The sequence below is a fragment of the Siniperca chuatsi genome, linkage group LG19 (genome assembly GCF_020085105.1).
Source record: "Siniperca chuatsi isolate FFG_IHB_CAS linkage group LG19, ASM2008510v1, whole genome shotgun sequence".
Taxonomy (NCBI): domain Eukaryota; kingdom Metazoa; phylum Chordata; class Actinopteri; order Centrarchiformes; family Sinipercidae; genus Siniperca; species Siniperca chuatsi.
This window is the reverse complement of record NC_058060.1, coordinates 5426159-5453224: the sequence shown is the minus strand read 5'-3', so window position 1 is coordinate 5453224 and position 27066 is coordinate 5426159. Positions and strand designations below refer to the sequence as shown.

General features: G+C 39.7%; 1 protein-coding gene across 14 annotated transcripts in view; it reads left to right on the top strand.

Annotated features, from left to right (window-relative positions):
• Window positions 1-259: 259 nt before the first annotated feature.
• LOC122866573 (microtubule-associated protein 4) overlaps window positions 260-27066 on the top strand; it is a 162511-nt gene continuing 135704 nt past the window's right edge. For 11 of the 14 annotated variants that reach the window (XM_044176381.1, XM_044176376.1, XM_044176379.1 and 8 more), the window contains exons 1-2: window positions 260-2630; window positions 24211-24399. In XM_044176381.1, the coding sequence (XP_044032316.1) occupies window positions 24213-24399 (187 nt within the window). In that variant the 5' untranslated portion in view covers window positions 260-2630; window positions 24211-24212. Of the gene's footprint in view, window positions 2631-5657; window positions 5808-15688; window positions 15805-24210; window positions 24400-27066 lie in introns of all 14 variants that reach the window. The other 3 variants (XM_044176377.1, XM_044176373.1, XM_044176374.1) reach the window with 2 other exon arrangements.

Sequence of the window (27066 nt, the reverse complement as noted above, 5' to 3'; positions counted from 1 at the left end):
CCCAGGTACTTGTAATCCTCTACAATGTCCACACTGACCCCCTGGATGGAAACCGGGGTCACTGGTGCCTTGGCCCTTCGTAGGTCTACAACCAGCTCCTTAGACTTTGTCACACTGAGCTGCAGGTGGTTCTGCTCACACCATGAGACAAAGTTCCCCACCACAGCCCTGTACTCAGTCTCATCACCACCGCTGATAAATCCCACCACAGCAGAGTCATCAGAAAACTTCAGAAGGTGGCAGGACTCTGTGTGGTGGCTGAAGTCAGAGCTAGATGACCAGAGTGCTGGAATTTCCTGCGCTCCTGTGGTGGCTCGTTCAGTAGGAATCCAGGGTTTTGATTCAACTTAAATATTGTGCCCAGGTGCAAATTAACGGCTCGAGGAAATTTGGCGCTGTTTCTATGAGTTCAGGCTTTTTGTTTGTTGGTGAGGTCCAACAAAAGTCACCAGAATACAGGAAACAAAGAATCTGAAACTGAAATTTCATATCTGTGATATTAGATTTATCAGGATTTTGGTTGTTTAAAAGCAGCTTATTTTTTTCTGTATTTTTGACTCCCCCTTGTGTTTTGTGCTGCAACTTGCCCTTGTGTTTGTAACTGAAGGTTTTATATCTGTCGGGCCAGTATGTGGCAGCATAAGATTCATGTGTACAGATCCAGTACAGATTCATGTGCACAGTTGTTGGCTCAATTATTTGTGAAACAAATTTCAAAAGATACGTGAGAGACACAGATCAAGAGAGGAAGGGGGCCCACAGAGACTGCTTACGTATAGGGCCCAGAATTTTGTGCTACACCATTAACTGTACCCTAAAGTTCTGCTGTTGGTTGAAACAGATCCGGTACTTGAGTGTTTTGTTCATGCTGAAGATGACCAGAAACCCAAAGGTTCCTACCACAGCAGATCCACACTGACACTCCTCTCCACAAATATACAAAATACTATAGCAAAGAATCTAAAAAAATGTGAAAGGAAACCTTCAAAGGAAACCTGTGATGCAGGTCATATTTTTTATAAAGCAGAGCTACCAAACATATTTAAATTACTTTACTCATTTTAATGTAGGTTTACTGTAGCCTAGATATGCACTGTGCAGCTGTATCATGTAGACATGTAGGCTCTGGCTATTTGTTTACAGATACAAATGAAAAAATAGAATAAAAATAAATATTAGGTCAGACTCCATATTGGTAGATATTCCATATTACAGGGTCAGGAGCAAAACAACATGACTGGGACATCCCTACTTTTGACTGAGCTCTGTGGCTTTCCAACAAACAATTCTAAAAGTCACTTCAAGCAGATGCTCTCTCTATGAGGCTCCCTGAGCCCATGGGCCTCTTGGCCTGTGCCTGTTAGGCCCAGTTAGTAATTCCTCCCTGGCAGCAGGGATTCAGAAAAAATTAAGGATATCTGTCCACCTTCAACAAAAATCATTTTTGAGTGTTCAGACACAGCTGTGTCATAAATGGGCTATAAGACATCATGCCTGCCGGTGAGTGGTGACTTTTGAGTAAGTTCAAGACAGATACTGTAGGTGGGGTCACGGATGTGTTTGGGGAGAGATTTCCAGAAGGAGACCCTGTCACCCCAGGTTCAGTGCTTGGTCCTGGATGGTGGCGAGAGGAGGTTGGCAATGTTAGATATTATATATAATCCTCAACATCACAGACTGATGATGCAGTAATCTAGAGAAAGAGAGGGGCTCACAGTAGCCTGGAACTGATGTTGGCCATTTTTGTCACAAGGTGTCACTATAAACCTACAATAAGTGAGGTTGAACCATTTTGAAATTAAACTGCTTTTGATTTTTCTTCTCCCAGGTTCTTTACAAGGAAAGTTATTGTAATTTTACTGTAACCTAGGGAGAAATTGGCGGATATAGTGTGAGAATTAACCAGAAGAATTTGTTAAAGACATTAGTTGTACATGCAATCTGATCATGTCTGTTGCTTAGGTTTCTGGCTTATCATCCGCACTTAGCTTCACTCATTATCAAAAGTATAATCGGAGTTATAAAAATAATTGTGATTAGTCTTGAAATGTTTGAGCTAGAAGAAACATCCAGCTGTGACTATTTTATTTAAAGAATAATACAGTCTAAATGATCGAACTATTTACTTATTAATGCTTTACCCATGTACCCATGTAATTTCTAGTTTCTGACTGGAGTCTCTGTCTTTTCTACAATAACTCTAATTCCTGTCACCCCTGTGACATTCCAGTAATCTGGGCGGTTATAACGTCGTCTTCCTGGGCCGTGGCCGTATCCAGAGCCTATTCCCCTCGGCGATTGGACCGGAACCGTCCTATAAAAGGAGTCAAACTCCTCCATTGTATGTACAGGGTGTCTATCAAAAGCACATTTGATGAAGACGAAGGGCTGGCCCAAGGATTTAGAAGCTGTTATTGGACAACACCTTCGTCACTCAGTGCGTAACGTCGATTTCATTGGATGAAATGAGAGCCAGTCACCGACATCGAGCTGTGATTGGAGCAGAGCTTCTCTGGGGAGTAGCAGGTTAGTCTGCGGCCTGCGGAGTGCACACTCGGGTGGGCGTATCGTAGCGGTGACAGCGACACTCGTAGACTTCGGACAAACTGTCAAAAAGCAGACAACTAACGGTGAGTCAAGTTTAAATATGAGCATTGTGTTTTACTCACTATGTGTGGAAACGTTCGCTGTTTGCAGTGATCGCGGAGTTAGTGCGCGAACAGCTGTAATCTTTGTTGTAGTGAAATGACGGTGATTTTGGATGAGTGATCTTTCAGTACGCATTACAACTACGGTGTACTGGGTAGGACAATGCTGCCTTCAGATGCTCCTCGGAAACTCTCACTTTCGAAAAGCAGTGGGCTGAATGCACAGTAGTAATGTAGTTAATGGCCCCTTCTATACATTTTTAGTGAAAGGCAGTTTTTTTGCAACTTTCTTGAACATGTCATTGCTTACACTGACTGACTTACTTTTACTTTCCCCGTCAGATTTGCTACAAAGGTAGTTCACTTGCAACTGAATATGATGGTTGCGATATTCCCGATAGTACTTGAATCAGCATGGGTGCTCATGATGAAGTTGCACTGTCACAACAGACAGAGGATCAAAGTTATGCAAGTTAGCTTGAGCCTGTCTGTCTCTGTGTTGGATCTGTCCATTCATTTATAGTCTGCGAGGAGGATTCAAAGAACTGAATTGCAAAACTACTTGTGTTATACTGTGTTTATATTACATACTGTAATTGAGCTCTATATTCTTAACCGTGTGCATGCATACACTTCTTCCATATTACAATAATATCATAAGAGACACAGATATTTTCCCACTGTCTACTGTCACTGTTGTTTTAGCTCTTATCCCTGCTAATCATTGGCAGCCAGCAATGCCGGTGATACACAAAGATAAGCCTTTCAGTCATTCCCTGTATGTAGTGTGCACGTTCAAAAGTTACATTTAAGACTAAATATGTGGTATTGCTACTAGGGCTGGGTGATGTGGTTGAAATCTGGATCCCAAGATTAATAAGGATATTTTCTGGTATTGTGCCCAAAGGGGTTCACATTTTAAATGTTCAAAACTGATGAGGCTGAAAGTTCATTCTTGAACTTTGAAATAATAGTATGACCCCCCAACAAAAAATTTCAAACTCAAGGTGCATTTATTTGCTTCTTTATTAGTGCAATCTGCTGAGTTGTAATAACGCAGTTATGACAGAGTTTGCTAAGTTATTACAACTGAGCAAAGTCCATCATAGCTGATCTGCTGATGAAGAGAATGAGATGCAGTTGAAAGCACTGGAAAAAGCTCATAAGTGGACTTGAGGGAAGGTTTTTTTTTTCTTTTTCCATCAACTCCAACTGATGTTTAAAGTGATGAACTTTGTTCCTCTGTTATGCATTACATAAAACAAAACTCTTCATATTATTTGTAAAACAAAACCTTGATAAGATGATGTTATCACAATATGATTCAGCTGAATGTTGATAAAAAATTAAACTAGATTATCACCCAGCCCTAAATGCTATTCCAAAACTGTTATCTAACAACAAAAACTACTCTGATATCATGATATGTTTTCCATTTTGAATGAAGCATATTGATTTGCAAACCTTCCTTCTGCTTTGAGTGCAGATTGTTCCCAGGAAACACACTAGACACACACAATGCACATGGGAGACACACACATTGTCTCTATCTAAAACCAATATTTTCATACCTTTTGCCACAGAAATTGATGATATAAAGAGGAATCACAGCAGAGAGGATTGTCCCTCTCTCCCCCTCCCTCCCTTCCTCTTTCTATCCAGATTACTCTCCAATCCTCCCCTAGACAGATTACTGAGTGGGAAATAAGAGGTGGGACTGATCTAAGGCCCTGAATTCATTATGGACCTGATCCAATCACATCCCTAAAATGTCCTGTTGCTCTTTGCTTCGCTGTAAGCCTGCCAAAGTGATCAGGTATTAGGCCTTAGCAGTTGACAGTTATCACACAGGTCACAGGGGTCAGTAACTGTCATACCAACTTTCCCTAGAGTTGCTGAAATGAACAGTATTTCTGTGTGAAGTTTCACAATATTCAAGGATTTTTATTTGTCATTATACAATAGGATTGCACAATAAAATGCAGTTTTAGCCCCCTCCATGCTACACACACAGATTAGAATAGAATATAAACACAAGGGTTGCCCCCTAATAGTCAACTAAACTGTTAGTCGATGAGAAAAGTCTTAGTCCAGGTTTTCATTAGTCGGGCAGTCGCTGAACCCCCCAAACTTCATTCGGTATCTGCGCCTTGTCACCGAGACGAACATATCAGGGGATTGTTGTAACACGGACATTTTCTCTTGTAACACATGAAGTCACTTACCAGCATACTGCTGCTAACTGTACTAGCTGCTATTAGCTAGTTAGCTACCTTAGAAGTCCTATTAGCTGACTCTGCCCGGACTGGATTCTCGGAGTACCGGGGGAGTCTTGGTGTTTACAACACTAGCACAGGAGCTTTGGACTGCTGGGAGGAGACAGTGGAAGAAATATGACTCCCAAGATATGTTCTGTAAGTTATTCTGAGTGGAATAACTTACAATTAAGAAATTATTAGTAAGATGCTATATCATCATCATGGCAGCATGTTTAATGTACAGTAAATACCATATTTGAGTCTCACAGGCACATGATCAGAATATAGCATATTATCAATTATCAGCTGACACTGGTGAGAATATCATCTGACTCTAAAAATTGTCAATGTTTGAAGTATCCCCTGTAGTACTATACATATAAGGCACATTCTAATCTGTGGATTCAATCACAATATTCAACCTTAGATCATTTGACAATGATAATAATATGTGGTGTATTGCATAATTTAATAGTTATGACCTTGCATTGTGCCAATATCTCCCTTAATAGTTCTCCAAAGTCATCCACCTTGTTTACCTTACCTGTATATAAATACCTGTGTAAAAGTAGATAAAAATATGCAACTGTACATACATAAATATGAAACTGTGGTACAATCACAATAATCCATAAGTGATATTGGTGCACTTTATAACTACTCAGTTGCTGACCAACCAATATTGCCCTTTAGTGGACCTAAAAAATAGTATTGCTGCACTTTCATGTCGGGTGCGGTCTTTTTTTGGCAGGTAGTCCTTTTTCAGCACAGACAGACGGAGGTTGTTTGACGACAGGGAATACAGTACCAAGGTGACAGGGACAACAAAAACACAGCGTGTTCAGGCGGGGACAGGAGAGGCGTGACGCGGGAGAGGAGCGAGTTTGTAGCAAGTTAATTTGTAAGTAACATTATACATCATCCATTGTATTGATAAGTCTGCGAAAACAATGTCCAGATGACTACGACTGAAACCTTTTCTACGATAGAACACTCCTAGACGAATGAGGGACTACACCGTCTTAAGTCTGCGAGTATTTGTTTTTGTGTTGGAAGTTGGAAGTTATTTATTCCTTTGTTTTGAACAACGAGCCTTGTGTGATGTTATACTGTGTTGGAATAAATTAACAAAATGTTCGGTCTCCTTGCTGGTTGTTCCGACACGTTTAGAACATTACCGCTTTTGCCGTTAGCAACAGGTGGCTCGCTTTGTGCTCCTTGTAAAATTTATAAAGGCTCATTATTACGGTTTTGTATTTCTTTGTAATGTAGCACAGTGTTAACAATGTTACTTGTAACATTCTTTCTCAGCCCTGGAACTCAAACCATTTTCTGATGTGCCACAAATATAAATTTAAATAATTGATTTAATATAATAAACGTTTGTCGACTAATGACTTGAACTAACGACTACTAGTTGGCTAGGAGAATCTTTGGTCGGGGGCAGCCCTAATAGTAGCACTAAAGGAAGAAATAAAAAGGAAAAAAATCCAGTTATACATATAGAGTGAGAGAGAACGGTACCATAGTTATTTATTTCAACTTTCATTTTTATGAAGAAAAAAAACAAAACATTTTGATTCTTTTGATTGATGGACCCTTACAGACTAAAGGAATATAAATGATTGAGGAAAGGACATACATTCAGACTTTATGACAGCTTCAAAGGTAGGGAGTCACAACTTTTTTTCCCGTCTCTCTTATTTACCATGCCTGTAAAACTGATTTAATTATACTTCGGTGCTCATGGTTTCCATAAAATGAACTGAACGATTGAATTGTGGAGAATCTAACCGATCTAACGATGTGTTGCATGTCCATATATTATACAAAAAAAAAATACAATTTTTGTAAGATGAGTGTTTTCAATTATGGTGCAAATTCAAGACTTTGCTGTAGTGGGAATGGGGGTAGTGCAAAAGGTGGTATGGTAATGGTAATGTGCAAAATCAGCATAACAGAAAGTTCCATGTCATTCATTTATGGTGGCGTGCAAAGGATGAGGTGGAGTTTAGGAGTCTCACAACCTGAGGAAAGAAACTGCTCTGTAGTCTGGTGGTACAGCAGCGGATACTTCTGTATCACTTGTCAGACAGCAACAGGGTGAAGAGGCTGTGGTTGGGGTGGGTATTGTCTTTTAGCAGCCTCTGGGCTCTACACAGGCACCTCACCTCACCGATATCACTGATGCGTGGTAGATGTATACCAATGTTAACAAAAGTTCTGGGTGGTTTTAATCACCCACTGCAGAGCCCTCCTGGGGTGTGCACATCCCATGCCAGTTTGTAATGTTTCCAGTCAAGATGCTTTCTATTGCTTCTCTGTAAAAGTTAACAAGAACTTGGTACGGGAATTTTGCCTTTTTAAGTTTCCTTAAGAAATGCAGTCGTTTCTGAGCTTTCTTTACCAGGGTGGAGATGTGTGATGTCCATGACAGGTTCTCTGTGATGCTGATTCCCAGGAACCTAAAACGCTTCACCTGCTCCACTGATGTAGACAGTGATGTATGTCTTTGTCTCCTTTTTCCTAAAATCAACGATCAGCTCCTTGGCTTTGCTGACGTTAAGCAGTAGGTTGTTCTCTTTACACCAACCTACAAGATTGTTAATTTCCTTGCGATATGAAGTCTCATGATTGTTTGAAATCCGGCCGTTCATGGTAGTGTCATCTGCAAACTTCACAACAGAGTTCTCTCCATGTCGGGGATTACAGTCGTGGGTGTACAGCGTGAGGGAGCTGAGCACACAGCCCTGGGGGGCTCCGGTGTTCAACACGAGTGGAGGAGATGTGAGCACCAATCCGAACTGTCTATTTTTGAGGAAATCCAATATCCGGTTGCAGAGTGAAGTACTCAAGCCCAGAGTTCCAAGTGTGCCAATCAGTTTCATGGGGGTGACTGTGTTGAATGCTGAGCTGAAATCAAGAAACAGCATTCTGATATAGGTGTTGTTATTTTCAAGATGTGTGAATACTGAGTTGAGGGCAGTCTGAGATGGCATCTTCTTTGGATCTGTTGGCTTTGAATGCAAACTGGCGAGGGTCCAGGCTGGCTGGGATGATGTCTTTGATGTGCTGGAGAACAAGTTTCTCAAAGCACTTCATCAGAATGGGGGTAGTGCCACAGGGCAGTAGTTGTTTAGACTAAACACTGCAGACTTTTAAGGTACAGGGACAATGGTGGCTGTCTTGAAGCAGGTGGGAACACTCTTCTGTGACAGTGATGTTGAAATTGTCAGTGATGACATAGACTGGTGCTGGTTGACACATGTTCTTAGTACACGGCCAGGGATGTTATCAGGCCCAGCTGCTTTACTCATCCGCTGTGGATACTGACAGTGGCCGGATCTCTGGAGGCAACAAAGAGTAGACTTGACAGCTGACTCTTTGTTGAGGAGATCAAAGCGCAGCTCAAGCTTATCTGGCAGCATGGCCTCACACATGCACTCCTGCTTTTGTAGCCTGTGACGGTCTAGATTGCTCGCCACATATCTTTGGTGTTGTTGGTGTTGAGGTCTCTCTCCAGTCTCCAGTTGCCTCCAGTTGCCTCCTTAATGCCAGCTTTCAGTCTTGGTCTGGCATTGCTGTAAGTTTCCTTGTCCACTGACTGAAAGTCAGCTTTTTTGGCTCTGGATAGGGCCCTCACCTCTCCATTCATCCAAGCTTTCTGGTTAGGGAATGATTTTATTTTCAACACATTTGCTGATGTTGATGTCACTGATGATTTATTGATGATATTCCTCAAGATTGATGTGGTTCTCCTGGGTGGCGGCATCTCTGAACATGTGTCAGTCTGTGCAGTCCTGTAGAGCTGCTGTAGCTTCATCTGTCTACACTTTGTCAAGTGTGTAAATTATTCATGCCCTCCTATCTTTGGCACTATTTCCTGATTCAACCCTTCCTTCCATTAATTCTTCCTCCTTATGTCTCCTTTCCTTCATGTATGTTTCATTTTGTTTTTCTAGATGGTTTGACCCTTTTAATCAGCTGGGAGCCTGTTGGCAGGAGAAGCAAAGAAGTGAAATGTGGTCGGATTGTCCAAAGTGGTGGTGGGGGAGGGCTTTGTAGCTGCCAGGAATGTTCGTATAAACATGATCCAGGGTATTGTTTCACCTGGTGGGGGTGTGGACATGCTGGTGGAATTTAGGTAAAACTGTTTTGACGTCTGTTTGATTAAAATCGCCAGCTACAATGAAAATGCATTCTGGTTGTTCTGTCATGTGACTTTTGATGACCTCATACAGTTCCTGTAGTGCATTTTTTAAATTTGCGTCTCGGGAAATTTAAACACTGGTGAATTCTCTGGTCAGATATAAAATACCAAATATGGTCGGCATCTTAACAATAAATATTTGACATCTGGAGAACATTGTCCAGCTGGGCTCTACAGTGTAATTATTTCACTCACATTTGCCCCTAAAAATAGATATGTGTGAACCAGAAAAATAATTTACGAGCAAAGGAAAGATTACAACCTACCGTAATCCCCCCGCTAATTGTTCGTTAAAATGTGGGCACAACAGTCTATGATTTCCAGTTGCTGGGTTAGCCTGAGTCTTATTTTGTCCATTTTATTTTCCTGCGACCAGACATTAGCCAGGAGTAGGCTGGGTAGTGGAGTAGCCTTAGGTGCAATCTGGGTTAGCGTAGCTCTTATCCCGGCTCTCTTCTTCGTCTGCTTAGGGTGGTCGCACTGCCAGCTGGTCTGGCTGGGTGGTCGGAAGATGTTCACTGCAGAGATGAAAGAATGGTGAAACACATTCTTTGCTGCCCAGGGATCAAACCCCACCTGAAATTTCTGTTTGCCCTTGGCTGGATGTTTCCCAGTTACCCTGCTGTATTTATAGAGAAAACACAAACTTTAGCAGGAGTGAAGAGCACGAAAATCCCTGTGTCTCTCCAGAAACAGTTGTGAATTTCAAAGTGAAAAAGCCTTTCTACCAGAGGCTCTTATTTTGAGGGATACATATATCAGCTCATATAACATAATTGTACTGTAAGGGCCCAGTGTTTGCTTGTGTTGAGTGAAGTACAAGGCCCATACATTTCAATTGTCAATATTTTCTAGCAGGAGTGCAGTTTTCCAGCAGCTGGGAGTCTCACGCTACATGTCTTTGTGGTCTTCTATTCAGGGTTCTTCTGTATGGGGAAGGCAGTTGTATTACTTTGGGTGCAAAATAAGGGTGGGCTATATGGCCAAAGTCTTACACGGTATGTGTAATTTTATATCACGGCAACGGTATATATAACGATGCACTAATTGTTCTGTAAATTCAATTAATAAATGGTTTAAAATAACCATACCGTTCTGTACTTCATCACATTTGATTATTTTCTTCTTTTATTTGGAACTTCCATACAAACAAAACAACTTCTCCACTCTCTTCTTCTGCAACGGTTGGCAAACAAGCCTTACCACCACCAACTGTCGCTCTCATGTTAAGCAGTCCTGCTGCCCAAATCATGTTACCTTGCGAGGCAGGTAGATTCACAAGATCACGCGAGAATCACGAGATCATGGGAGAATCAAGCTGGGATAGCTCCCGCAGTGGAAACTGTATTGCCAAATCTCTACCAGTGGACACATTTCTACTGTCGCATGGTATATACCGTCATATAGCCCAACCCTAGTGGAAAATCAGAAGCTTGTACTGTTGAGCCAGCCATTTTATAGCATAATTTATAACATCTGTTTTATTCCCTAACTCTTTTATAAATACATCAGCCCCAACTCTTCACATTCTACTTCGCTGCAACTGTCTCAGGGGTGAATTCACAAAGAATGAATTGCGGCCGCTGATAGCACCATGAATTGCGCATCATTTGTAACCTCTATCTGCGCCGTCTCAAGGTCCAATTTACAAAAGGCTATTAGGAAATAGGACCCAAAATGCAGACTAAGGAGGCAGAGCAGGTGCAGACAAACAGTTTAATAAAGTTCACAAGCTTACAGGGGAAGTTAGGCAGGCAGGGATCAGCAAACCAGGTGAGCAGTCCAAGCAGGCAAATAAATCCAAGGAGGGAGAAAACAAAATCCAAAGATCCAGAACCTTAACAAATCCGAAGATACACAAGGGAGAAAGGCCAGGATGTGAGACACTGGACAAAGGAAACACCCAGACTTAATAGAAAGTGGTCATAAAGTCTTTGATTATTTATATTCCTTTAGTCCGTAAGGGTCCACCGATCAAAAGATTCAAAATGCTTTTTCATGAAAAAATTAAGTTGAAATAACTACGGTAACCTTCGGCTTTATCCTTTCTAAGGTAGGATACCGGTATTTTAATACGGCATGCTCTCTCTCGCTCTCTCTCTCTATACATGAGGAGCTAGATCAAATTAATTATTCGTAATTTCGTAATTGATATGTTATATGGTAGCCTAATTTTTATACAAGTAATATTTATACTGGTTTAAATAAACAATTTGATATTTCCCATCTTTGCTGAACAAGAATTTTGTGGAAAGGAATTGCCTGTCCCATATAGACTCCTATCCCAAATATAGGCAGGGAGAGTTCCGTGATTGAAGCAAATAAAAGCCCGGGCTATTAATTGTTAGTTTTATGGTAGTAGTACAAAGTATAAAAATGGATGACAAATTACTTGACAAACAATTTGACAATATTTTTCAATTTAATCAAGTAATCAATTATTTTAAATGGTAGGACATCATCATTTGATTTCATAGTGCTGTATCTCATAGGCAGCCAAACACACACAGATGTGTCCATGTGTGCGTTAGTATGTGTGAACACGTATATAGATATGTAATATGTGTGTGTGTGTGTGTGTGTGTGTGTGGTAGGGAGGAGGGGTGGAGTCTGAAATTGCGTGACAACAGCGGATTGAATGAATGAAATGATGGAGGGATAGAGTGCAAAGAGGAAGAATGGGATGGTACAGAGTGAACCGGTTACTGTAATCCCCCTTGCTGCCAATGAGCCCTGCTGGGAATTATACAGCAGGGTGAAGAGTTGGATGTCACACAGATGGATGGATAGGTAGATGGAGGGATGTGGTTAGTTGGAAATATATTCTTGGTTTTGGTTGCTCAATGACCCTTATATTCAAATCCACATAACATGGAAAAGGCCTTCAAACAGCAGTGCATCCTCAGACATTTTGTGAGGGGTGATAACAGGGATGGTGTAATCCTAGCTTAATGCCAAATTCAAAGAATCTGCTAGAGAGGCCTGTGTTGTATGTCATGAACAGGGCAAAACACAAAGAAAAGGAAAGTAGTTTGACTGACAGTTAATGCTTAAATAAGCATATAAGCAATAAACAACTGAGAGGACAGTGATAGTGAAAAAACAGAAACTATGCAGACCAGACCAAGCCCCCAGGAAGTGTGCCGGGCTTTGAAGCCAACTTGACATAGCGGCCAATCTGTGAAATTACAACTTCCGGGTCCGTCACGTAATGCACACTGGCCCCACAAGACTTTTCCCCATAGACTTACATTGTGAAAAAAGCGGCTGTAAAACGGTGGATACATTTTTTTGAGCATCACAAGCCCCGCAAAATAACTTGTTTCACCATCAGAATTTGATTCATTCGGTCCGATAACATTTGGAAAGTCTTAAAAAGAGCTGCACAATTAAATCATTTTATCCTCATTCATGTTATCGAAGGGCTAAACCAAAAGTTAGCCGGCTTACGCAGTCCTGAGCTCGCTGAGGGAGGCGGGGTTAAAGGAAATGCTAGTGCGCTTGCGCCTGTGGGGCCGCACAATGCAAAAACTATAGGAAGATCTGGGTCATTTTATACCGGGAAGTCGAACTTTTTTGGCTTCATGCACCACTGAGCAACTTTCATAGGAATGAACGGAGCCCCGCCTCCAACGCTGCATCCAGTACTCTTTATACAGCCATGGATCAGACGTTAATACTTTTTCTTACTATATGACCACATTCACAGCAGAATAATCATTAGTGTTTCTCAGTGCCAGTTGCTTAGTTGAGGTTGAGGTTACATGTGTGAAAAAGTCAGCATGTTTTTCCGATACTGTTAATATTCCACCAGAGAAAGAAATGTGTGCTGTTTCTTTGACACGTGGGCAGGGCTTTTGCCTGTTACATTTGGTTCCTCTAAAATCCTGGTGGAAAGCTCCTCTTAGTCCTGTACCTTGTCAAATGTACCTTGTCAAAAATGTGTCAGTGTCAGTCTGAAAAAGAAAAAAGAAAACCTACATTTAATTTAAAAAATAAATACTTATCAGTGTGAGAAACAGGAACTGTAGCATCACTTTGTGTGGTTAGAGTTCTCTGTCTGAGAATGTTCAGGATGTGCAGTGCAGCTTTGAACAGGTTTGGTAAAACTATACAGTATAATGACAACTTATCAAGCCTTAATGTAAAACAAAATGTTTATCACTGCTTTATACAGTATATAGGGCTGGGTATGAAATGTCAGTACTTTTTTTGGTACAGACCAAAATATGTGTGTATCACAGAGTATTGAAAACTGTCAAGAACCCAAAGTAGGCATCAAATTCCTGGTCTGATTAGTAATATTTGTCCCTTATTCTTTAATCAGATAGTGCTTGAGCATGAAGGTTCATTGACCTTTAAATAGTAGTTTGACAAAAAAAAAAACCTTAACTCAAGGCCCACTTCCTAGGGACATGGCTGGATGTGAACCACGGACGTTGCGGTTCACTGTTGACACCTTAATCCCAAGGCCACTAGGGCCGCCCAAGTGTGGCTTCTTTTGTTTGATAAATGAGGGTTTTGTGGAAAAACATGTTCACAGTCCTTGAAGCAAGCTGTATTATGTTGGTATCAGTTCTGACACTTAGGTATCTTATTGGCACTAGGAGGGATGGACAGTACAACAATATTTACCATAAAACGATATAAATTAGTCAGCTGCCACCATTTTTTCTACATTGTTAATGTTAATTTTATTTAAGTGTCCTGCCATCTAATGACCCATCCCTCATGGGATTATAAGACACCTTTACAGGACATCAATATTTACAGTACAACAGAGAAGGGATTCCAGCTGTGCTGATCACAGATCAGTCAAGGCGACCTAATAATTAAAAGCAACATCAACAGTCCCTTAGTGATACAAGGTTTTCTTTCTGAACTCCCATGTATTCACTCAATAAGTTTCCAATTTTAAAGCCTCTTTTTCAAACAACTATTTCAGGCGATGTGACTGATTGATATCCATCAGCTCACTTGTATCCTTTATATCAGGGGTTTTCAGAGTGAGACTGTGAGCCTCCCTGTGAGCCTCCCTTCGGACAAAGCTTAGAAAAACATGACTACCTTTAGCTTAGTTCAATTCCTGCATATCCACTGTTGTTGCTAGGTACGCGTCCTGCATCGCTAACGAGTTAAAATCCGAAAGGACAAAGTAAACTCACTGTTGACACATTCGGAGGAAGCACCAGATTTTTTCCTTGATAATGCTAGTGTATAAAATGCTATAATAAAGTACATTGTGAACAACAAGTCTGTGTTGAAATCATAGAAATAAACAAAAGAAACCTCACTGTCAAAAAATCTGTTTCTCACCGTCTGCGTACTTACTGTAGGCATATCTCTCCAGCTCCAAATGGGAAGCAGCAAACCGGGTAGTTACTTCGGAATCGACCGAAAAAACTCCTCAAATACCGTCTCACACACACGATAGACGGTGAGTTAACAGTGTCATAAGTCAGTGTTTAATTTGGCGTGTATCTGATCCACCAACCAGCATGTATTTTAGTGAGAAATCTTAATTTTTGAAACATTTACCTCTCATTCCCATGGTCTTCTCCCACTAAAATAGCGCAGCTTAACAATGGAGGCTGGTAGCGAGTTGAGGCAACAACATCCAAAATGTGAAGTACGGAAAGTATGTAAGTATGAAATTACAGGGAGCAGGACATGGATTATATTGATGCCAAATTGACAAGAAGACTGTCAACATATGACGCCTTATATCTTGTGGTTCTAGAATTATGTGATTTTGCGGACACCTAAGGAATTGTTAATCATGTCATGTCATATTTCTTAAAGGGAGTTTGGCGTAGTATTTTCCCAGGAAGCTTCAGTTTAATTCAAACTGCTAATAATGTATGTAGCCTATATTTTCTAACGTTTTGACACCACTTCAGAAACACTAGGTAAATGCTAAAGTATGATAAGGGTGTCTGATGTTGACCATGGTTAGTTATTGGTTTGATTAATGGTTTACAGTGTGAGTCTAATAATGTGAGTATGCATTGATTACTGATGGTGGCTGATCAGGCTCATTATCAGCTAATTGTACTCAGTTTCTAATGGCAGTATGCTGTAAATGGTTGCCCTTTGTGTGCGTGTTTTTAAACTACTTTACTAATTAAACATGATGTGTTTAATGTTGTTATGACTCCTGATGAAACTTGAAAGCATTCTCGTTGCCCTTTAGCTTCCCTTTTTAACATTTATTCACCCAGAAAGCTAATATTTGTCTGTATAATATGACCTCCATTTTCTGTCAGCTGCTGTGTGTCTGCAGTGTATTTACAGATTTGGGATTTTATTTGTTTGATTTTCAGACATTTTCAACATACATGAATAACCATAATTATAACCATATATCATCAAGCAGGAGTTTAACATTACAATTTGTCAAAAACCATAAGTTTTACTGGGGACCCGCTCAAATGACCACCTGTGGGTCCCCGGGACTCACTACATTGAAAACCTATCAACATCACTGCCAACAATTGAGTTAAAATAGCCTAATGTTGCTGTTCGACATAATTTATTTTATTTTTTGGTGCTTTTTTCCTTTTATTTGATAGGAACAGCTGAAGAGAGACAGGAAATGTGGGAGAGAAAGAGAGAGAGGGGGAAATGACATGCAGCCAAGTGCTGCGGTAAGGACTCAGCCTTGTACGTGGGGCATGCGCTCTACCAGGTGAGCTACCGGGGTGCCCCTATTCGACATAATTTAAAACTGCATGTAAATACAAAACAGGGTTGATTCTAGGTAAGAAAAATGGTATAATTCCCCAGAACTATCTCCTTAACCAATTTAGAGATATTTAGACAATCCTAGAGCATGGTTCCCCTTTGATGTCTAATAAAAAATCTGTTTGTTAGAAATCCTTCATGAACATCGTTTTCACCTTGTGTCTCTGAGCCTCCCCTGAAACTGTTTGACACCTCACACTTTTAAAACCCATGCTTTATATCATTAAACAAAAGATCACCAAATTTACAGTACAAGGCAATAAAATCAAAATGTTAGGCTTCTCATTTTCCAAGATACTGGACAGATTTGACTTTCTTCTGTTTCAATATGAAGAGGCAGGATACCAGCTCTAATCTGAGCACAAATGTACCTTTTTTCCTGATAGATTAAGAACATAATTTTCAGTAAAATAAACATTTTTTAATTTCACAATAAGTACGCAGCTTTAGTTTACTCGAGATCTCATTTGCCTAGTTGTGTTTAACCTTGTGAATCACTTTCTCTTGAAGAGATGTGATATCAGTCTTCTCCTGCTTTAAGAATTGATCTTCAAACCCATATTTAAAAACACATATCATACAAGTTCCTTATCAAGGGCATACACTTTGTTGTTTATCCCATTTTTAAATATTCTTTTAGCTTGTCTGTTATCGTCCATATGGATTAACCTTTTCCATTGCCCGTTTATATTGTTGACTATCCTTTTAATATCTATTATATACTTTATCTATATTTTTGTAAAATTATGAGTAACAATGAAATTGGAAAAATGGAAAGGATCCCAAATGTAATGTAAAGCTGTTTATAACTATTAAGAATGTGAGGACTTTAAAGTTCACGGTCAAGTTCATGAGTTACATGGCAGATCTTTTTTTTCCATATAGAATCCACTATTCCAGCAGACCAAGCTGCAGTATATACACACACTTAGGGCTGTGCGATAAGACAATATATATATCATGTGACGATAGAAAACTGTTAATAATGTTGGATTACTATTTCTTATTTCATGGGCTATTTGGGGGTAATGCACATATAATAATAAAAACAACAAAGCATTTGAATACTCATTTGGATGTCGATTACCATGGCAACGGTAGAAGTTTTGACCTCTGTGTGTCTGTATGTGAGTGTGTGTCCGTGCTGCCTTGCATTCCATTGCGATGTGTTCAGCCTCGCTGTGCAACAATAGGGCATAGTTCTCAAAGAAATACTGTTTATATGTGTGTGTATGTTTCGGTGCTTGTGTTGGCGAGACCACGGGTACATACAATCATTCAGTCACTGCTGCTGTGTGTGCTTTCCAAAGGGAGGGAGAGAGGGAGGAGAAAACAAGGAGGAGGAGAAGAGGGCGTAAATGATGGAGGGTGTGGACATCACTACCTATCTGTCTGTCTCTCTGCTCAGCTGCAGCAAGTGTTGAATTATACAAACATGTCCTGAGAGTCCTGTGTAATTCTATTAGGATCAGAAGACAGCTGTGTCATCCACACACACACACACACACGGTCAAACACTAGTCCTTTCACTTAGCCCTCAACAGGCCCACTGTGAGTTCCATCAAGGCACTGTGTTGATGTGAGAACAGTAGGGTACACACACACAGGGCACATATTAACATTACCTAAAGTAGAGCAGTGTGAATGGAGCCAAACATCAAAGACACTGACTGTTAGGAGCAAATCAGGAGGGCACTGGCTTCTCCACAACATACAGATGTAGCCACATGTCCAAATACATGCCAGTTGAGGTTTGAAATTGACTTTTTAAAATATACTTTTTTCAGGGCTTAAAGTTCTCCAGCACAGTGCCAGTATTCTGGCTCAGGGCCGTTTTAGATTCAAAAATAGATAATTATATGTCTATGGAAAATATTCTTGCATATTTTTTTAACTGTCATTAGCTGTCATTTATGGTTGAGCTATTCTCTGCCCTCTCCTCTGTGTGTTTGACCAAGGGTGAGCTTCTATACACACACACACACACACACACACACACACTGCGGACAGCAGAGGAGAGAGGCCATGGTGGAGATGAACCAGGTGAAGGTGACGTTGACGACGACTTGATTAAAATGTAGAAAAGTGATATTTCCACCTGCTTTGTCCGCAGTTTGGTTGTTTACTTAACTACAGTGTGCTTGTTAAACTAATAGCTAATTGTTATGAACAAGCCAAAACGAAAGCTGTCTGCATGTCTGTTTAGCTTTGTTTACCACGAATCTTTAAGTTTGGCAAATTCTTTTAAACTGTGCTACTGGCTGAGACACCCCCAAACCAGCCCCTCCAAAGGACAGGAGGGAGGACTGATAGTGACTGTCTGTGTTCTTCATTCTTTCTAAACTTCACTCAGTATTTTGATGTCAGGAATATTATTTATTTTATTGACTATTTACAGTGGTGTGAAAAAGTGCTTGGCCCCTTCCTGATTTCTTATTTTTATGCATGTTTGTCATACTTAAATGTTTCAGATCATCATACAAATTTAAATATTAGTCAAAGATAACACAAGTAAACACAAAATTCAGTTTTTAAATGAAGGTTGTTATTATTAAGGGAAAACAAAATCCAAACCTACATGGCCCTGTGTGAAAAAGTGATTGCCCCACCTGTTAAAACATAACTGTGGTTTATCACACCTGAGTTCAATTTCTCTAGCCACACCCAGGCCTGCCACACCTGTTCTCAATCAAGAAATTACTTAAATAGGACCTGCCTGACAAAGTGAAGTAGACCAAAAGATCTTCAAAAGCTAGACATCATGCAGAGATCCAAAGAAATTCAGGAACAAATGAGAAAGAAAGTAATTGAGATCTATCAGTCTGGAAAAGGTTATAAAGCCATTTCTAAAGCTTTGGGACTCCAGCGAACCACAGTGAGCGCCATTATCCACAAATGAGCGCAGTGGCGACTCATCCAAGAGGTCACAAAAGACCCCACAACAACATCCAAACAACTGCAGGCCTCACTTGCCTCAGTTAAGGTCAGTGTTTATGACTCCACCATAAGAAAGAGACTGGGCAAAAATGGCCTGCATGGTTGAAGTTCCAAGACGAAAACCACTCCTGAGCAAAAAGAACATTAAGGCTCGTCTCATTTTTGCCAGAAAACATCTTGATGATCCCCAAGACTTTTGGGAAAATACTCTGTGGACTGACGAGACAAATGTTGAACTTTTTGGAAGGTGTGTCCCATTACATCTGGCGTAGTAAGTAACACCGCATTTCAGAAAAAGTACATCATACCAACAGTAAAATATGGTGGTGATAATGTGATGGTCTGGGGCTGTTTTGCTGCTTCAGGACCTGGAAGACTTGCTGTGATAAATGGAACAATAAATTCTGCTGTCTACCAAAAATGGGATCGCTTCCTTAATGAAGAGAATGTCCGGCCATCTGTTCGTGACCTCAAACTAAAGCGAACTTGGGTTCTGCAGCAGGACAATGATCCAAAACACACCAGCAAGTCCACCTCTGAATGGCTGAAGAAGAACAAAATGAAGACTTTGGAATGGCCTAGTTAAAGTCCTGAACTGAATCCTATTGAGATGCTGTGGCATGACCTTAAAAAGGCAGTTCATGCTCAAAAACCCTCCAATGTGGCTGAATTACAACAATTCTGCAAAGATGAGTGGGCCAAAATTCCTCCACTGCACTGTAGAAGACTCATTGCATGTTATCGCAAATGCTTGATTGCAGTTGTTGCTGCTAAGGGTGGCCCAAACAGTTATTAGGTTTAGGGGGCAATCACTATTTCACACAGGGCCATGTAGGTTTGGATTTTATTCCCTTAATAATAACAACCTTCATTTAAAAACTGCATTTTGTGTTTACTTGTGTTATCTTTGACTAATATTTAAATTTGTTTGATGATCTGAAACATTTAAGTGTGACAAACATGCATAAACATAAGAAATCAGGTATGGGGCAAACACTTTTTCACACCACCGTAGATTTGTCTCCAGTGAGATATTATTGAGTGTATTCAATTCAGTTTATTTTTATATAGCGCCAGTTCACAACAGAAGTTATTTCATTGCACTTTTCCTATAGAGCAGGTCTAGACCGTACTCTTATAATATTATTTACAGAGACCCAACAAATCCCACCATGAGCAAGCACTTGGCGACAATGGCAAGTAAAAAATTCCTTTTAACAGGCAGAAACCTCGGGTAGAACCAGCCATCCGCCGATGCCGTGTTAGGTTTTGAGAGAGAGAGAGAGAGAGAGAAGGAGGGTGGGGGAGAGGGAAGCACAATGCAAATTCCACCTAGAATTTTAAAATAGTAATAATGTACTGGTAGTGGTAATATTAATAAAGTAATAATAATAGGAATGATAGTCATAGGAATAATAATGACAATAATAGTAACAAAGCTAATAACAACTGTAGTAGCAGTTGTCGAGCAGGAACATGGGGGCAGCAGGTGGACCACAACCAAAGATCCAGTCTCTGCAACTCCAGAGGTAGAAATGCCTGATGAAAGTGACAGAAGGAGGAGAGACAAGAAAGCACAAAACTACGGGAGAGAGAAGATGTTGAGTTAGTAACATGCAGTAATGGGATAAAAATGCATATAGATGGAGAGGGAGAGAAGGAGAGAGGAAAGAGGTGCATCATGGGAAGTCTCCTGGCAGTCTAGGCCTATAGTAGCATAACTAAGGGATGGTTCAGGATTCACCCAACCCAGCCCTAACTATAAGCTTTATCAAAGAGGAAAGTCTTAAGCCTACTCTTAAATGTGGAGATGGTGTCTGTCTCCCGAACCCAAACTGGGACCTGATTCCACAGGAGAGGAGCTTGATAACTGAAGGCTGTGGCTCCCATTCTACTTTTGGAGACTCTAGGAACCACAAGTAACCCTGCATTCTGGGAGTGCAGTGTTCTAGTAGGGTAATATGGTATTATGAGCTCTTTAATCAGATAAGATCTCTGTCATCTAAAGCTGTACTAGTGAACCATTTAATATCAGAGTATCAGAGTGACTCATTCTGTCTTACTAAAACCTGGCTGGGTCATGAAGAATATGTTTGCCTAAATTAATCCACTTCGCCCAGTCATATTAATACTCATAATTGTCGAGGCACCGACCAAGGAGGTGGAGTTGCAGCCATCGTCGACTCAAGCTTATTAAGCAACCCGAAGCCTAAACTAAATTATAACTCATTCGAAAGCCTTGTTCCCAGTCTTTTACATCCAACCTGGAAAACATGAGCCAATTCTATTTGTTATAGTGCACTGCGCTCCTAGTCCTTATTCTGAATTTTTATCTGAATTCTCAGAGTTTTTGTCAAGTTTAATCCTTAAAACAGATAAAGTAATTATTATAGGTGATTTTAATATTCATGTGGCAGTTGAAAACGATAGCCTTAGTACTGCGTTTATCTCAATATTAGATTTGATTGGCTTTTGTCAGAGTGTACATAAACCCACTCACTGAAAGTAAATTAAAGTAAACTTGAAACGAAATGAAGAATCTCATTTAGACTGGCAAGATAGTCTTTAAAACATATAGGAAAGCCATCTGTAATGCCAGCGCAGCCTACTACTCATCATTAATAGAGGAAAATAAAAACAATCCCAGGTTTCTTTTCAGCACTGGCATAGAATCACAGCTCTATTGAGACATGTATTCCTATAGCCCTCAGTAGTAACGACCTCATTAGTTTTTTTAATGATAGAATTTTAACAATTAGAGAAAAAATTCATCACGTCCTGCCCCCAACCAGTACCGATTTATCTTCAAACACAGGAACCTTAGAAACAACTGTAAAACCTGATATACATTTTGACTGCTTTGCTCCTATCGACCTTCAAGAGAGAGACAGCACTAGTGAAAATTACAAATGACCTTTTAATTGCATCAGACAATGGACTTGTCTCTGTACTTGTCTTGTTAGATCTTAGTGCTGCATTCAACACCACTGACCATCACATCCTATTAGAGACTGGAACATTTACTTTGCATTAAAGGAACCGCACTAAGCTGGTTTAAATCCTATCTATGAGATCGATCTCAGTTTGTACATGTTAACAATGAATCCTCCATGCACACCAAAGTTAGTCACGGAGTCCCGCAAGGTTCTGTGCTTGGACCAGTTCTATTCACCTTATATATGCTTCCTTTAGGCAATATTATTAGGTAATACTCCATAAACTTTTGTTGTTACAGATAATACCCAATTATATCAGTCAAGCCAGATGAAACTAATCAGTTAGCTAAATTTCAAGCATGCTTTAAGGACATAAAGACCTGAATTAGCTGCAATTTTCTGATGTTAAACTGTGACAAAACTGAAGTTATTGTACATAGCCCCAAACACCTCATGTTATCTAGTATTAATATCTCCTGTACAACTACACCACAGCAGCCACTTCTTTCTCTCTCTCTCTCTTTCTTTCTCTCTGTCTCAAAACCCAACATGTCAGCAGCGGATGGCCACCCACCATTGAGTCTGGTTCTGCATTTTAAAAATAAGTTTTTCCTTGCCAGTGTCACCTAGTGCTTGCTTATGGTGGGATTTGTTGGGTCTCTGTAAATAATACTATAGGAAATTTAATCTATTACCAATATTTTTACATCTTTCAAACAGCTTTTAATGTATTTACTTTTTTCTCCCTTAGAGGTTGATATGGCAATGAAGCGTTATTACCATTCGCAAAGCTGTTGTGTATTGTTGTAGCATTAATGTTATATGTTGCCACACCAGTAAGAAAAACATGAATGTCATCTGGATTATTAGACAGTCTTGCTAACAATCTGCATGCCAGATAATACACAGCTTTTATTAAAGCTGAAACTTTCCTGTGCCTGCTCTTCCAGAAATAAATAAATTAAATGGGTCAGGATTTTTACAGGCACCATTGATGTATTTTGTAAAACACCTGTTCCTATAGCTCATTTAATGGTAGTGTATAATAGATAATGTTTCAAAATTCTACTGAAATCTGGAATTTATTATTTTTCATTAGGACACACATCCCTGTTATTAATTTCTTCGCTCCAGTTCTGCTTCAGGATAAAGAGCTGCCCATGTTTTCCAATCTCTGTGCTGATCTCCACCTGCGACTTGCATCGTGCTTGTGGGACTGCAGGTCCGACTTGCACTGCCTCCGTGGGCTGCATATTGCAACTTGCACCGGAGGCTTGGACCCTGTTAATAACTGCTTGCAGGTCTAGTTTTTAATTGGATCTGTAATTACTAAGCAATACTTGCATGTTATGAAATTTATTCTTATAAATAATGAGGTGAACAGTAGGACAAATTACGTTTAAACTGATAACATGACAACGATGCCTCAGTCAGGCAGATACGAGTGCGTAGTTGCATATGTTGTTATCACATGTTCGTTGCGCAGAACTGTCAATAGCTCTTTCATTGTTAATTACAATCAGGGTAATTTATTAAGTAGATATTTCAGTGTAGCCTACAGCTTATGTCACATAAGTCTTATTTCTTTTAACATCCATGCTCTTGTCAATTTCCAACCCTATGGCTTGTGATTGTGCTATGTCCCTCAACATAGGCCGCTCTATCACTGTTGCTAGAATTTCAAGCATTCCATCCACAATTCTGTGCGATCGGTAATTGGTGGTTTGGGCAACCTGAAAAATGTTTGGAATATATAATGCATATGAATTTTTTTATTTTTCTTTCGCTATGTGATGGGCCACTGCGGCTGGGTCACTGCGGTTATCATCTCTTTCCATTTAGAACTTTTCTTGTCGTAAGGTCTAGCATGAGCAAACAGAGCTACCAATGTAGTTTGGTTACGGACAGTGGGGGAGCTTTTGGCAGCAGAGTAATGATGGTCTTGGTCTTTTGGCCGTCTGCGTTGACGTTAACCCAGTTAGGACAACGATTGACTTGATGGATGTGATTAATTAGTTTGGGACTGTGTGTGTGAGTTGGAGAGCAAGTCACCTGCATGTACTGTATACGTGGCCTGGTTTTAATGCATAAATAAATTACTAAAATGCGCAATGAATATCTCAAAATAACGATATGGTCATCTGCCATATCGCACATACAATTATATTCAAATATATCAGATATATTCGATACATCGCGCATCCCTTGCATGCATCTAGCTCTCTGTTGAATTGCCTTCAAGATAATAAGTGCAAAGTGCATATTTTTTTCCCAGTTTCTTACAAAAATTATTCCCCCCTCCAAGAGATGTGTAGTATTTGTAGAACAGCTGTAAATCATATGATAAGTTGTTCTTTATTTTATTTTCTCCGTTTGTGACTTATTATAGTTTTGTTTAGAGTTGGACAGCATCATTCAACTGATGATAGCATGTTTACTGTTCTCTTGTTTATTCCTCTGTTTATATGTGTGTGCAGCCATGGCAGAGTTAGACCTGAGTCTGAGTGATGCACTGACGGACAGCGTTCCCCAGCCAGGCCCAGAGAGCCTAGTGGAAAGGGACTTTGTGGCTCAGCTGGAAGCCGAGACCTTTGACGATCAGGTCGGGGAGACGGTGGGAAAGACAGACTACACCCCCCTGCTGGACAACGACGACACCAGGGCAGGTGAGACTGATATGATGTAGCCCAGTGGAGCATGGGTAATGTAGATATTATTCATCATGACTACAAGCACAGTAATAACAGAGAATAAAATAAATATAATTAAGTCAGAGACAGATCTTGTCCAGGAAGTCTCACACTTAGCACAATGTTTTAATTTATAAATAGACAGCGCAGGAGCACAAAAATCTCATCAACCACTGAAATGAAAAAAACCCAGCAAAACACAAGTTAGTTTCTCCCATTCACAAGAAAACACAATTTCGCACTCAGCCTGTTTGATATCAATCCATGTAGATAGGTTTTTTTTTGTGTGTGTGTTTAGGTTTTTGAGATATAGACTGCACTTCCATCCCAACACAATGGAGTTGAATGGACCTTCGTCTGTACTGCTAAAAAATTTTAATTGAAAAAAATATCTGTGAACATTCTCAGTCATTCAGTCAAAGGCAACTGCACTTGCTTTAGATTCTTGAAGATGTTTCGCATCTCATCCAAAAGGCTGTAGAAGCCCTAGCACTATTAGATATACATTTTAAAAACTCAACACCAATGAGTCTTCCAGTAGCAATGCAGTAGTTACTCATTATAATCCATGAGCCTTGGTGTGCACAGTTTTCACTGGGACACAACAGAGACATTGTAATTAATTGAAATAAATGAATTACATTAAATTCATTAATTTTGTCCACTTGGTCAACAAGCTGAAAACACAATATTTGATGTAATATCACTTTACAAAGTTATTATGGCAAGTGTGTTAGCAAACATGCTTATTTACACATCCTGCAGACACAAAGCAAAACAGTGAGCTGAAAGACGCTAAAAAGCTCTTTACTTGCAGTGCATGTAGGCTTATTATTAAAGAGTCCTTTTTTTGAGATCAGTGGATTACTCGTGTTCCAGTGAAGTAATCTTTGTCCGTCTTTTTTTGAATGACATTATGTTTTTGACTGCACCTCTGTATCTGATTTCATCTATCCTGAACTGGATGAGAATCAGCTACTCCTAAATGACTGATAGTATCAGGCAAACATGCAAAAAAATCTATCTATCTATCTATCTATCTATCTATCTATCTATCTATCTATCTATCTATCTATCTATCTATCTATCTATCTATCTATACGCAATATAAAACCACAGTAAAATTGCACATTTTCTAAATGCACAGAAAAACCTGTGAATGTCCTCAGTACAGCTGCACACACCCCAGCTATTTGACTGTTTCCAATGCTATGCATCAAAGACAAAACATAAACACTTTTTTTGTTGACTGAAAACATATTCAATTCAGAAAACCCCCAAAAGCTGGTATGGCATCATCAGTTTGACACTGCTTTTGAAAGTAAATGAGTAATGAGGATATGTGACACCCTCGTTACAACTCTATTACTTCTTTCATGTTGCCCTCAATGCAAAATGACATGACATGTTTAATACGTAGCTGATGACACAATGGCATCATCAAAGGCCCATGACCTAGACCTTTTTAACCACGCAGGTTGGTCAAGAACACATTCTTGTTTACATGAAGGGCCTTGGACAATAAAACTGGGGTGGGTTATCATTATACATGTACACATCACACATTTTCCTGTTAAGTTCCCAAATTGTACTAGTAGGCTTGGATATTCAAAGCAGTGGCCGCTAATCTACTTATCTTCTATCTTTAAAAATAGCAGTTTATTAAACTTGAGAGATGAGCATCACCTAAAAGTTCACAAACAAAAGTTCACTCATCATTTAAACCCTAAACTTCCCTAACAAAAAAAATCTAAATTTAAACAAATGATGACAAGTCAACAACAACCTGACAACCTGAGCTCCTAAACCAAAAAAACAAGAGAAAAATGTCCAACAGCAAACAAAAAGGGTTTCTCACTCCTACCAAACTGCTACTACAGGTACTCCATATTTACAGTGTACTATTTACAACAAACAATTACAAATTAGCAGCATTTTGACCTACCAGAAATCTGTCAGGACTACGAAATGCTCAACACAAATCTATACAACTTTCAGAAGGGTTAGTCAACTGTTTCATTTCAACTTACAGAGATCTCTTAGAATAGAACATGTATTAGTACACAGACCCCTGTAATGCACTATTGTCATTTTGGCACATCCCGTTACACATGGAATTATAATATCGAATATACTAAAGGATTTACTAACAAGAGAGAGCACTAAGTAAAAAATATTTTAAAACTCTTGAATTTTGCATGGACAGATCATGAATAGCCACAGAATGCGTTGCGTGACCACAGGAACCCCTCCTAAACAGAGAAACTTTTGCATTATTACATTAGCCTCAAAAGAGCCTTTATATTCATCTGTAAGAGAAATAGAACAATTGTATGAACAGATACTGGATAGAAATATAATGACACTCAGCAAAGACTCAAATACATGAAATCTCGAGAGCTAAACATTTTTTGATAATTCTATGAGCACCCCTTGTTGCTCAAAATTGACTTTTGTAGTGTAAGAGTAGATATATCTTTTATTAAGCTGCCCAGTTGGTTGGCTATAATACAGCAATAAAAAGAGACACATACACATACAAATAGGTATATAGGGAGGTAAGTAAGGCGATAGATAAACAGAAGATGGATCAAATAAACAGCTGAGTGAATAACCAGATAAAAGGAAGTGACAGTTAACCCG